Source organism: Xenopus laevis, chromosome 2L (genome assembly GCF_017654675.1).
Source record: "Xenopus laevis strain J_2021 chromosome 2L, Xenopus_laevis_v10.1, whole genome shotgun sequence".
NCBI lineage: Eukaryota > Metazoa > Chordata > Amphibia > Anura > Pipidae > Xenopus > Xenopus laevis.
The window spans coordinates 46,919,115-46,933,419 of record NC_054373.1 but is presented as its reverse complement, the minus strand read 5'-3'; the positions used below and the strand labels follow the sequence as shown (position 1 = coordinate 46,933,419).

Genomic DNA, 14,305 nt, shown 5'->3' with positions numbered 1-14,305 from the left:
AGCTTGCGCTGAATATATGTTTTGTCTACTGATTTAATTAGGAAATATCTATTTTTTCGCTATTTCTAGCACTAACCAGGACTAAATCTGAAATTGAAATTAAAGTCACATTCTACTTCCAGATCCTGAGGACAATCAAAACAAATCATCAGGAGTCCTTTGTACATATAAACCAATCCCTGCCCACAAGTGCTTCCTGTTAGGTTGTGACATAAGAAGCAGCTCTATATGCAGAGGGTTCTGGATTAGGCTCCTATGAATCAGGAAGTAGAATATGATTTTACTTTCAGTTTTAGATTTTGCCCTGTTTGGTGCAAAAAACACTAAAACCTATAATTTTTCCTAATTACAGCAATAGAAAAGGGGGGAAAATGGGTATACTGACCCTTTAAGCATTGGAACTGGGGCTGCCTGGTGTAGCTAGAGGGCATCAGGGGCTTTAATTATTATGTTTTATAAGTTAGCACTTGAAATGAAGAGGGAACGTAAAATGTGGTGGGATAAATTAACCCTACAAAAATACATAGAATGTGGAAGAATACCACGAGGTTTGAGGATACAGAAAAAACCCACATATGTTAAGGGGGATGAAACATTCATGAAGAGATGGAATGGCATTCTAGAGGAATGTAGTATAAGTTTGATGAAACTTATTATACAAAAACACACAAGTGATTTAGAAACACTAAACCAACAAATAGTAATGATGCAGAAAGCAATTGAACCTCTCGTGTTTGGAGGAATTCCAAATTTCGGAATCTCAAACAACAGAGAGATTGAATAAATTGGAAATAGACGTTATTGAAAGGAAAAAAAAGAATGTTTTAAGGCAGTGATCCCCAACCAGTAGCTCGTGAGCAACATGTTGCTCTCCAACCCCTTGGATGTTGCTCCCAGTGGCCTCAATGCAGGTGATTATTTTTTAATTCCAGGCTTGGAAATAAGTTTTAATCGCATAAAACCAACGTATAATGCCAAAAAGAGCCTCCTGTAGGCTACCAGCCCACATAGGGGCTACCAGATAGCCAATCAAAGCCCTTATTTGTTACCCTAAGGGACTTTTTCATGTTTATGTTGCTCCCCAAATCTTTTTGCATTTGAATGTGGCTCACGGGTAAAAAAAGGTTGGGGAACCCTGTTTTAAGGGATAAAGAAGACTACAGAAGGAACACTTGGGGGAGACATAAAAAAATCCACAAAAAAAGTTTTGAAAAAAATAACAGATCATTTAGAACAGTGATCCCCAACCAGTAGCCCGTGAGCAACATGTTGCTCTCCAACCGCTTGAATGTTGCTCCCAGTTTCCTCAAAGCAGGTGCTTATTTTTGAATTCCAGGCTTGGAGGCAAGTTTTAGTTGTATAAAAATCAGGTGCACTGCCAAACAGAACCTCAATGTAGATTGAGAATCCGCATAGGGGATACCAAATGGCCAATCACAGCACTTATTTGGCACCCCAGGAAAAATTTTCATGCTTGCGTTGCTCCCCAACTCAAAGGTTCAAAAGGTTGGTGATCCCTGATCTAGAAACATCTCATATACATAAAAACAGAAAAGAGGTTGATCTCCCTGACCTCCCCAAAGAGAGAGAGAGAAAAGGGAGAACATACCAAATAAAACAAAAAATAATTATTTTTTAGAGAGGCGGGAAAGAACAGATTGCGAAAAAAGGGCAACATGGAAGCATCACAAACAAAGATACAGACATGGAGAGGGATTGGACCAGAGGAACCCCCCAAAATTATCAGAACTCACACAAACATTGGCGACAACCGTGGGAGATAGCCCAAAAAGATGGAAAAATAAGAGAAGAAAAAAGTAAAAAATAAGAGTAAAATTGTTACAATGGAAAACAAAGGGGGGATTTTCAATTTGAGTTCACATACTCTGACTTGAAAAGTTTTACAAAAAGAACTTACATTTGCTCCCACCAATAAACCAAATGGTTTTAGTCTTTTCATCTATGCTCAAAAATTCATATGGAAACTAACTTTGAAAAAATACTTTACAACTAAAAATATGGAAATTAGAAATTTCGAATCCAAAGTGGACACAGATGAAAAGACTAAAAAATTGAAAAGGAGATCCACCTTTACACCCTCACAGGCAAAAGGTAAAGCCATTAACATATATAAAAAATTTATTTTACAAGATTTGGAAAAACTAGAAAGTAGTGATACAAAAATAACTAGAAGTAATCTAACAAAAGGGGAAAAAATAGCCCTAAAGGAGTTAACAAAAAATGAAAAAATGATAATAAAACCTGCTGACAAGGGAGGGGGATAGTAATTAGGGATTGTGGAAATTATGGAGCAGAATGTGACAGACTCTTAGGAGACACAGAGACTTACAGAAAACTTACCACTAATCCAACAGAGATCTTTAAGAAGCAACTTGACAGTTATTTAAAATTATTTAATTACAAAATATCCAAAACTCCCCCTTTTCTATATCCGTCCAAAAATTTATAAAGACCCAATAAAACCTCCAGGACGGCTGATAATTTCAGGCATTGATTCCTTGACTAGCAATCTATCACATTACATAGATACTAAATTACAACCATATGTGACCAATTTGCCATCCTATCTTAAAGATTCTACCCAAATTCTTAATATATTACAGGACATTACATGGGGAAAAAAGTATGCTACTTGCAACCTTAGACGTTAAATCATTATCCACATGTATTAAACATGAACAAGGAATAAGGGCAATTAAATACTTTTTGACAAAAGATGGAGAAATGAGTGAGCTATCCAAAACTTTTATTATGGAAGGCATTGAATATATACTTACCCATATTTTTTTCTGGTATGAGGGTCAGTACTATATACAGATTTGCTGTACTGCCATGGGGACGCGCTTCGCGCCCAGCTACGCAGACCTATTTATGGGTCACTGGGAAGAGACACTGGGTATTGCGGAGCTGGAACGCGGGCTTGTCTCTATGGAAACGTTATATCGATGACATTATAATAATTTGGAATAAAGGGGTAGTTAAACTAAAAGAATTTGTAGAGAATGATTTAGCTATAGCCCCAATCTCATTAACTTTCTAGATCTCCAAATTTATTTAGAAGAAAGTAAAATACAAACAAGAACCTATTTCAAAGTGATGGATGTGAATAATTATGTGTTGGCTCATAATCTCCAGTGGATTAGAAACATACCAAATGGGGGTCGTAAAAATTGTAATAATAGATCAGATTATGATGCACAGTCACAAATTTCAACAAAAAGATTTGTAGACAGAGGCTACAAAAAGGGGGACATAAAAAAAGTATATGAGAAAGTAAGAGAAGATGATAGAAGAGAAATGTTGACATATAAAAAAAGATATCCACAAAAATAGAAACAAATGGCACACTCACTTCAATGCTTCTGCATCAATTCAAACTGTTAACATCTTTATTTCGGTGAGATCCCAGCAAACGTTTCGGGGTCAAGCCCCTTCATCAAGTGCTACTTACAACAATGTAAGTAAAAACATTTAAAGGGTAGGGCACTATGTGACCACACCCCTTTGTGATTAAGTGAAATCAATTAATCATCCTTGATCATTAACATTATGTTATTGTTACATTATTCATCATATTGTCCTCAATCAAAAATATAAAAAAGATAAACAAATAGAAGATGATAGGAAAGATTTTGATTTCTGTTTCATGACCCAATACAACCCCAAAGCAAGGGAAATTAAAAACATTATAGAAAACATTGGGGAGTACTTAGCCTGGATAGAACATTAGGTCCCTTACTTCTAAATAAACCAAAAAACGTTTTTCCAAAAAGCCCCAAATTTAAAACAAAAGCTGGTATGTGCCCACAAGAGAAAAGAAGAAAAAAAGTGATCTTAATGATGCCTTTAAAGGTTTTTTTTTCCCTGTAATCTTTGTAAGGTTTGCAGGTATACGAAGAAAACAAAAACATTTGTTAGTAAAATAACTGGAGAAAATTTTGATATCCCTAAAACTAATTAAGTGTGATACAAATGATGTTATATATGTATTGGAGTGCCCATAGTGCAATATGTTGGTAAGACCAACAGAAAAATAAAGGATCGGATAGGAGAACATATTAACAATATAAAAAAGGGTTTTAATAAACACTTGTGTCCAAGCATTTTGCTGAAAAACACAACAAATCAGCAATAGGGCTAAAGTGGTGCGGTATAGAAAAAGTTAAGCCACATTGGAGAGGGGGTGATCTAACCAACAGTACGTTGCAGCGAGAAAGTTGGTGGATACACAAACTCAAGTCCCTATCTCCAAATGGCTTAAATGTTGATTTTAACCTGTGGGCTTTTCTGATGTAATATATTTCAGTATTTTTATTCATGACTTCAGGGGTTAATATATATCCACTAATAACAAAAGAATGTGGTCTTTAGGAGTTATGTTCACTGAAACAGATCTGGGAAGTTATGTCCTATTTTTATATTGCTAAGATGTAATTTGCCTGCTCTAGGAGGATGAGTAAAGTATTTTGGACATTGAAACCTTTTCTGGTAAAGTTTGGAAACTTTTTGATAAAGTTTGGATTTTTTGAACATGTGGACATTTAAGAGGGGATAGAGAGAATAGACTGTCATCACTCTCTGAGGAAGCCTTTTCTGCGAAACGCGCCAGAGGTGACGATAGTGGAAGTAACCACGCACATGCACACAAGGACTGAAAGAACACTGGAGAAATCTCAAAGATACAGAAACTGAACTTTTTGCACACAGACGAAAAAGCGATGGAGAGATCTCGAGGTCTTTTAAAAGATTGGTCCGCAGGAGAATGTACACAGCGTGTTGTTTTAAAGGCGTTTTTAAAAAGAAATTTTGTAAGTGCAATATATTTATATTAAAGCTTTTTTAAACATTTTCCGCACATGCCACTTTTATTTATGTCCACAAGGAAGGACCTGAGAGGATAATCCAATTGTGCAAGTTCTTTTTTGAACGTTTGTGAGTATGAACAACTATTGAAAACGGTAACAAACTGCGTGGGTATACCACTACCTTCTCTATCACTAGCTCTCTTCTAATTAGCACAGAAGCACTTTACCTGACAGTGTTTTAAGTACGTATGAGAATTTTCACTCACACTAATTTTCTTGGTATTTTGGCATTCCCTGATAATGTGTGATTGCAATCACATTTGAGGTGTAAATACATCCAAGAACGCTGCACTATTATTATTTTTCTTGCTTTTTCTCCATATTCTTTTTTTTTGAGATACGATCGGCCACATCCTTCTGGAAATTGTATATTTTTTAGGGGTTGGAGAGAACCTTCTTTGTTGCCGAACTGGAGAACACATTTGGTTTGAAACTTTTATTCACGTAACTATTGGCTTTAATAATATGTTCCAGGGCTGCCCCATACTTTTATCAGGGCCCTAATTGGGTTTTTAGAAATGTGTGTGTGTAAAGGGCAATACAATAACTTTTTTAATCCAGTAAAAGATGGTATCTGGTTTCAAGTTTTCTATCATTGCTACTAATTACCAAGGATAGGAATGAATGGATACATTTGGCCCAGTGTGGTCTCTTCTCTTCATTTCAAGTGACAGGCCACAAATAAGTTACATCTTGATTATTAAAGCATACAGTATATGCGTGACAAATCAACTTTTAGCACTCATATAATTAATCATATTCATCATGTTTCCAGATGTAAATATATATTTTCCTCCTTTCTTTTTAACGGCTCATATAGGCCTTTCATCCACAAGGTGGCAGCAGAGTACTCAATTCCTTTTCCAAGAAGATACGTTGAGACCAAGCGGAGGAATCCACAAGTAGAAAACTGGAATACAGGTATAGGATCTGTTATCTGGAAATCCGTTATCCGGAAAGCTCCAAATTAAAGAAGAGCCCTCTCGTTTAGACTCCATTTTAAGCAAATAATTCACCTTTAAAAATGATTTCATTTTCTCTGTAATAATAAAATAATACCTTGTACTTGATACAGATATAATTAATCCTTATCGGAAGAAAAAAATGCCAATTGGGTTCATTTAATGTTTAAATAATTTTTAGTAGACTTATAGTAGTATATAGTAGTATAATAGTATGGAGATCCAAATAAAGGAAAGATCCCTTATCTGGAAAAACCCAGGTCCGGAGCATTCTGCATAACAGGTCACATACCTGTATGTTTTTTACATGTGCCAGAAAATGAATTCTGTACAATGACTAAACATCGAGGTGACAAAGACCGTTTGACATGCAGAAAATGATGTACATTAACCAAATTTCAGTTAATAAATGTGCCTTTAGTGAATCTAGCCTTCAGTATGAACTAGAGGCTGAAAAATAAACTGAACAGTTATGTAATAGAATATGAGGGCTAGATAAAATGTGTCCCTCTAGTTGCTGCTGAACTAAAAAGAATAGTGATGAGATGTTGGAAGTAGTTCAATAACTAGAGGGCTGCAGAATGCCCATCTCTGGTATGTGATGCATCAACATTTCACTGGATAAGACAATGGACTCTGGTTCAACGAGGTACATTGGGTAAGTCACTAAATCATCCTTGGGTCAAATATGTTATCTGTAATATCTACAGGAAAATGATTCCCTGTGTCTGAAAATGTAGGATTTCCATGTACAGCAGTGTGTGTAGTAAGCAGAGGCAGAAATTCAGATCAGTGACATGCAAGCCGGAATGAGATATGCATTACTTTATTGCAGAATAAAAATGATACATTCATTAAAATCATTTCACTGCCAGCGACATTAAAGCAGTGATTGTCATTCATTAAGGCCTAACATTAAACCGTGGCACCTATTCACACGAACTTGGGTTTCTACATGTATCTTGTCCCCAACTGCAACCACTGCAGCATATGGGGCTCTCTCTCATTTATAAAGAATTCCCCGCCACTGAAAAATACATCAATGAGCATCCAAGCAAGTGCACATAAAATAGCCCCTCAATGAACAGAGGCAGCACTGAGATGGCAGAGAATGATGTTAGTCTGCTCCTGATAAAAGATATTTAGAAATCACCAATATGATGCAAATGCAGCCCCATGATTACTGCTTCTGCTTTACCATGAACTGTAGCACAGCAGCAAACAAAAACCACAATCTTTTAAAACACATATTTTGATACGTCCCCTTAGCTGCACGCTAGTGATGATAATTCAGGATGTCATTTCTAAAATCATATATTCAGGCTCATTGTACATGTGGTGCTTTCAGCCGGTGGGCAAATTTGCAGTACTCGTGTTTTTTTCTGCTCATGTGCGATCAGCCTTGCTTATTTCATTGACACAGACATGTTGTTTGTTTAGGTATAACACATGATTATAAATCAGTTTCTCATGTCTCAGAGGTAAGAGAAACAGATTTGCTGATAGAATATATACAACAGTCTCTTTCAACGTGACATCATGTTCCTCATAGAAGTGAAACATGTCGCTATCATTTTAATAAGCTCTTTCATGAGAAACATATTGCTACTGACTGCTGGGACATCAGGGACAGAGGTCAGTCCATAATGGGGTTATTAAAGATATAGTCACGAGTTGCTGATGGGAAAATATCCTATACTGTAGCCCTGCACTGGTAAAATGTATGTGTTTGCTTCAGAAACACTACTATCGTTCATTTAAACAAGCTGCTGTGTAGCAATGGCAAAAAATTTGAAAAAAGCTATATGGCACAGTTTTAAATACTGGATAACACCATTATGTTCTGCTGTGTAACCTGAGCCTTTTCTCCTTTGAATGGCTGCCCCCCCCCCATTGCTACACAGCAGCTTATTTGGACTTATTACAGTTGGAGCGCTGGTGGCTGAGCACACGGAGCTCATAGAGCTGATTGAGGAGACTGATATAGTGGGGTGAGTCTTGAGCGGTCACATTCTCACTGACTTTCCTATATAAACAATAGCAGTGTCTCTCAAGCAAACACACCAGTTTTACCAGTGCAGGGCAACACTGCATTTTTATTTTATATATTTTTATTACTTTAAAAAAAAACAATTGCAGGTGAGTGACTTGCTTTTTGGGTTTTTTTCTGAACTGGTTTTAAAAAAATAAAATAATTTTCCATGAGCGTACCATAAATAACCCACTAGTTGGAAAAAAAAGCTTAAAAAAGGTTTGGGGAGAAACAAAAGTAATCAATTACAAAAAAGGTGAGATTAGGAAGTCACCTGCCTGCACAATGAACATCGATGGATGATAAATCGGTCCCACTGTATAACATCTGCTTTATGCTGGCCACTGGTGCACCAACTAGGGTAGCCAGTCTGTGTTCAAGTAGAAAAGTTGGGTTACCCAGTCTGATCATTTTCCAACAACATTTTATGATTATGAGCATACAGGGTCCACGGTTTTCAACCCGGAAATTCATCTCTTCTAGTGCAGAAAGAGCAATTGCACTCTGAGACGTGGACAGCCCGGACCCACTTCCAGACCCGAAAATGTGAGTGCCGTGGGTATGGCGGCAGACCAAAATTGGCACCAGTTTTACAATTTCCTAAAACAGAAAATATGATTGTCCAACAACCCAGTGACTCCATCTGTCCAAAAGGCTAATCAGTGAAATGTATACAATCATATGAGTGGCCTTCATATCAACAGAGCCATTGCCTGATCAGTTATACTGTATATGCAAAATATTAGCCCATGTTAAAAGTGTATAATTTCCATCAAATTTCCAACAAAGCCCCAGTGAAACATTCAGACAGAAAATTCACAATTTATATTGCCTTCCCCTGAAAGCCAAGAGCTATCTTTAATAACATTTCCCCAAGTTTCTCTTCCTTGCCACCCAAGCTGAACTCTACTGACAGTTCCCTGAAAGTACTGCAAACTCGTCGGTGCTTTATGTGCTCACGATGAATGGCGTGTTTCCATTTATATCGGGCATCTCCATATAAAACCACTAAAGACCTTCGGGGTAAACATATGGCTACTTCCACATTGCTGCAGGGAACTTGCTTGGCCTGAGAGTTATTAGACACTGGATTCTGTCCAATGTTCACATCACTTGCATTGTTATCTGAACCAGTCATATTTAGTTCAGCTCCTTTCTGTAGAACTGGCATCAGCTGAAGGCTACTTACATCGTCACTAGTCATGGTGAGCACAGTATCTGAAAGAAGGTTTAGACTAACCAGACGTTCACCCCAAAGCCAAGAGTCATCAAAGTGTGGATCAATGGCTGAGCCTCTCTCTGAATGGTAATCCAGATTACACTGTTCAACAGGAAGGAATCCTTCGAGGACAGCATGCTGCTTCATCCTTTCCCAAAGCACTTGGCTGATATTAGGAAGACCTGAGAAATTCCCAACTCTCAGTTTCTGTTTCTTGAAGTTCACCTTTGGACCAAAGTCCTTTAAGCAGAAAAACACAGATAATATAATGATAAGTTATATAATGATAATGTAACACCTTGCATACAAAGTCATTTAATTCAGGTGTATGAAGTAGCAGCTTTGTAGCAAGTTTGCCACTTTGCTCACCACATGTTTAGATTTTCTTTAAATGCAGCAGGTATTCTCTAGTATTTTAGAACAGGGGCATATCTGTTGTGAGGGTTTGCTCTGAGTGGGTCATGATCTCCTTGCATTTGAGTAGAATCATTATATTTATAAGGGCAATGGTACACATGGCACTTTCAAGTATTTCGTTATCTAGGCGTTCAAGGGGTTGCTCACCTTTAAATTAACTTTTAGTATGATGTAGAGAGTCATATTCTGAGACAATTTGCAATTGGTTTTCATTTTTTATTATTTGTGGTTGAGTTATTTAACTTTTATTCAGCAGCTCTTCATTTTGCTTATAATTGTCCATTCTATAACATACTAGAAGTTAACTTAAAATAAAAAAGTTAACTTTAAAGGCAATGTGAACCCCCTCCTAATTTTTTTCTTTGCTTAATAATAAAGACCTTTTTCAATTGATTTCCATTTATCGTTTTTCCAAAATGTAAGTTTAAAGGGGGTAGTTCACCTTTAAATGAACTGTTACTATGATGTAGAAAGCAATATTCTGAGACAATTTGCAATTGGTTTTAATGTTTTGTTATTTCTGGTTTTTGAGTTATTTAACTTTTTATTCAGCACCTATCTAGTTTGCTATTTCACCAATCGGGTTGCTAGGGTCCAAATGACCCTAGCAACCATGCATTGATTTGAATAAGAGACAGGAATATGAATCGGAGAGGGTTTGAACAGAAAGGCGAGGAATAAAAAGTAGCAATGACAATACATTTGTAGCTTTACGGAGCATTTGTTGTTTAGATGGGGTCAGTGAACCCCATTTGAAAGCAGGAAAGAATCAGAAGAAAAGGGCAAATTATTTATTTTTTTATTGTTTTTAAATGATGAAGACCAATTGAAAAGTTGCTTAGAAGTGGCCATACTAAAAACTGAAAGGTTACCCACCCTTTAAAGTTGAATATCCCTGTCTCTGATGCTGCAATCAGACAGCTCAGTAATTCAGGCGCATACTCTAAACTGTTACAAAATAGTAACATTTAGTGGATACATTTCTCATCAATATCTGTGGAATATTAGCAACTATTGTATCAATTCTAACAGCTGCCATTAATAAAACTCAGGGATTCTGCTCAGCGGGGACAAAGATAACAAATGTATCAACTAAATGCATCAATTTAGAACAGTTTAGAGGGTCCGCAACCCCCTTCCAGAGCAGCTTTAAAAAGATGAAAAATTAGACATACACTTCAATATTAGAAAAACATGCATCTATGTTTATGACAAATATTTCCAGGCAATGTAAATCCCTGTAATTGTTTTTCATAGTTCTTTCACTACACAAAGTTCATTACATAGTTCTCAGGAAAATAAAAATTACATTAATAGTTTATAACTTGTTAGAAAATTAAAACAGTATTCTGATCAGCCCTATTGTGTTTCAGAGAGAACAAGCAAAAGAAAGCCCATGACCCAAGTGTCTGCTGAGCACAAAACGAATAGGGCCTCTGGAGATGTCTATGTTTCCATGTTTTCAAATAAAAGTTCTTTTTACTTATCTGTGGCCCTGTGGATTTTCTAAAGTGCCAGGAGGCCGACATTTGCCTGTCCTAAACACACTAAAACAGTACCAAAAGGACAATAAAACGGTTTTGCAACTATCATGGATTTATTCTTTGTTAATGCTTAACATCAAAGCATTCTCTTAATATTACAGAAGAACAGCTTATGATGAAATAAAATATGTAAACCTAAATTTTACACAATACACCTTGCCACATATGGCTCCATTTTGGATAAATGGTTACCACAAAATTGATCCCACACCTATAATAGACTGTGGTGCTCATTTATAAATAGTGGCAAAACTTGCATTGGTGCAGTAATCTATACCACCCAATCAGCATTCAGCTTTGATCAGTTTACTTTGTACAGGAAAAAAAAGTAAACCTGATATAATCTACTAAATCAAACACAGCCCGGGATGCACAGAATATTTTACCTGCTTCCTTCGCCCAGACTGTGAATGTCTCCACTCTCCTTGATCCATAAATTGTACCAAGCGTTGCTCCTCATCTTCTGTCACAAAATCCTTTATCAGATGCACACCTGGAAAATGGAACCAGCAGCCATCAATCCCCTTTGCTATGCCTTCTAATGAACTGTAGAAGAACGGTAATTTCTGCAGAATAAACAAAATATAAATTAAAAGAGGAAAGGATAAACCAATTGTTAAATTTGCCTTATTATCCATTTCTTTACCATAAATAAATTATGATGGTATAGATTGCATTGCCATACAACTGATGCAGCAAACATGGTACCATCTAGTCTTATGTATTATAGCATAGCATAAATTAAATGTATTGTGATGCCAATGATCATTTGCCTGTATTTGCAAGACCAGCTATATTCACCAATGCAACAAGTATCTGCATGAATTTATAGAACTACCCATGACTGTGATGGAGACCATTAAAATATGTTTTTTTTATTTTAAGTAATGACAGTTTTTTTGCTTGTAGAAGCAAAAAAAAAGTAATTATTTTGTCACGGTGACCTATCTCAAGAAAAATCTCCCCAGGTGACAAAAATAGCACTAGAAAGAGGTACCTTGACTATTAACAATATAAATTGAATTATTCAAAATACTAGGGAAGACATAAAAGTTGTAAAATCCCATCCCCAGAAACATTTCCAGAGTATGCTTGTCTTTGAGTATACAAAGGATGAAGAGTAAATGGAGTCATCAACAAAGACAGGTATGATCTACTTAACAAGTAAAATGCTAGCCCCAAAATAGTGTGAAAATCACAACAGGGGGTAATGCAATGAGTTCTTCTACACAAAAGAACCAATGAGCCAGACTTCATGGAGCCAAACTACATGTGAATATAATTGTCACCCAAATCATTCATTTGCACACCCCAGCACAATGCTTTCTTTGCGTACTCAGCTGCACCCTGAAAGTATCCAGGTGTTGAGATGCATAAGAAAATGGTTTTCTTAGCTTCAAGTGTTTGTCCTAGGCAAGGCATGAAACTGCTGTACAGTATGGTGTCTTATGGCACTGGAAACTAAATTCCATTTGCTGTACTGTGAAGGCGGTGCTATTCTAAAAAAAAACAATCTCTTATATTGGAAGCAGGGATCAGGGAAGTGTTCTTTCTTATGGCAGTAGTTGAATATTTTGACATAAGTCTCATATTATGTTGGGAGTCAGTGGCTCTGTGATTGAAGAAGTGCTACTGCACCATTATGAATTTAGGGCTTATTATCTAGAGGGCACATGTGCACATACACTTGGCATTTGTGACTATGTCCATGGCTGGTACTTTCACACCCTGCACTGAAGATAATTTTCAGGGGTAACAATTATTTTGCCACATCATAGTCATAACAAAGACAACCGAGAAACCAAACATGTATATTGAACTGGGCAGACGTCTCCACTTGCTTAATTCTGAGCTTTAGTATAATAAGATCATCTAAAGTTCTATTGTATGGGAGGGGGTTGGGATCACAGTCACTAGCGGTGCATTTATTCAGTTGTTTCAGTAATCCCGTGTATTTGAATATCTGTCCATACAGAATCTTCATATTAATTACAGTGGACTAACCTACTGGCTCTGACCGAAGCAGCTGATTAAGAGACCTGACTTGATTTAGAGAAAGGGATAAACAAATTACAATTATGTAAAAAGTGAATTGTAAAATGTTTAAAGGGAGTTGATGGCTTTAAATTAACTTTCAGAATGATAGAGAGTGATATTCAGAGACAATTTACAATTGTTTTTTAAGTTATTTAGCTTTTTATTAAGCAGCTCTCCAGTTTGCAATTTCAGCAGTCTGCTTACTAGGGTCCAAATGACCTAGTAGCCATGAATTGATACGGAGGAGACTGGAATATAAATAGGAGAGGGCCTGACTAGAAAGTAAAAAAAAAGTAGCAATAATAAATGTGTAGAGGTGGGAAGAATCAGAATAAGGTGGCAATTAATTCAAAAACTATTAAAAAAAGAAAAAATGAAGGCCAAGTGAAAATTGTTGCTTTTATTGGCCATTCTAACTTTTCTAAGTTAACTTAAAGGGGTTGTTTGTCTTTAAACCAGCTTTTAGTTTGACGTAGAAAGTGATATTCTGAGATTATTAGCAATTGGTTTTCATTTTTTATTATTTGTGGTTTTTAATGCAGCAGCTCTCCAGTTTGCAATTTCAGCAATATGGTTGCTGGGGTCCAAATTACCTAGCAACCATACATTGAACTGAACGAGAGACTGGAATATGAACATGAGGGCCTGAATAGAAAGTTGACTTATATAAAAGCATCAATGACAATACATGTGTAGCCTCACAAAGCATTTGGTAGTTTTTTTAGAATGGGTCAGTGACCCCCGTTTTTAAGCTAGAAAGAGTCAGAAACTATTAAACATAGTTAATAAAGACCAACTAAGAAGTTGCTTAGACTCGATCATTCTATAACATACAGAAAGTGAATGACCCATTCAAAGACTATTATTTTGGATAGTTGGGAGAGTGCTTCCCTTTACTGTTGAAGATTTAATCAAGAGAACGAGTGGGCCACTTGCTACAGTGTTACTACTCCCACAACCAAAAAGATTTCACCGCAGGACAAGCAGGTCAGACACGTGATGTCAGCGTACGTCCCCACAAGCCGCTAAGTACCTTATTGAAACCCTCATGATCCCCCGCTGTCACAGTTTTCCCGCCTGACTCGCACAACAAACAGGATCGGATCCCTTTACACCCGCAGCCCTTCCAGCCATCACTGACAACCTCTGTCATAGCCGACTAAACACGCTACAAACGCGACACTTGCAACAACTTCCGGAAAACGAGA

General features: G+C 36.7%; 1 protein-coding gene across 1 annotated transcript; it reads right to left on the bottom strand.

Moving 5' to 3' along the window:
* Positions 1 to 6,658: 6,658 nt before the first annotated feature.
* alkbh4.L (alkB homolog 4, lysine demethylase L homeolog) lies at positions 6,659 to 14,272 on the bottom strand. The gene is made up of 3 exons (XM_018244978.2): positions 14,131 to 14,272; positions 11,447 to 11,626; positions 6,659 to 9,339 (listed from the first exon to the last, which is right to left on the bottom strand). The coding sequence occupies exons 1-3, from the start codon at positions 14,248 to 14,250 to the stop codon at positions 8,704 to 8,706; spliced, it is 936 nt and encodes a 311-aa protein (XP_018100467.1). The 5' UTR covers positions 14,251 to 14,272; the 3' UTR covers positions 6,659 to 8,703.
* Between the last annotated feature and the right edge of the window lie 33 nt (positions 14,273 to 14,305).

Excerpts from the sequence above, each read along its gene's own strand:
- alkbh4.L (XM_018244978.2), bottom strand. The coding sequence starts at position 14,250 with ATGACAGAGGTTGTCAGTGATGGCTGGAAGGGCTGCGGGTGTAAAGGG. Across the intron at positions 11,627-14,130 it reads ATCATGAGGGTTTCAATAAG|AAATTACCGTTCTTCTACAG; the intron begins GTACTTAGCGGC and ends TTTATTCTGCAG. Across the intron at positions 9,340-11,446 it reads AGTCTGGGCGAAGGAAGCAG|GACTTTGGTCCAAAGGTGAA; the intron begins GTAAAATATTCT and ends TTCTGCTTAAAG.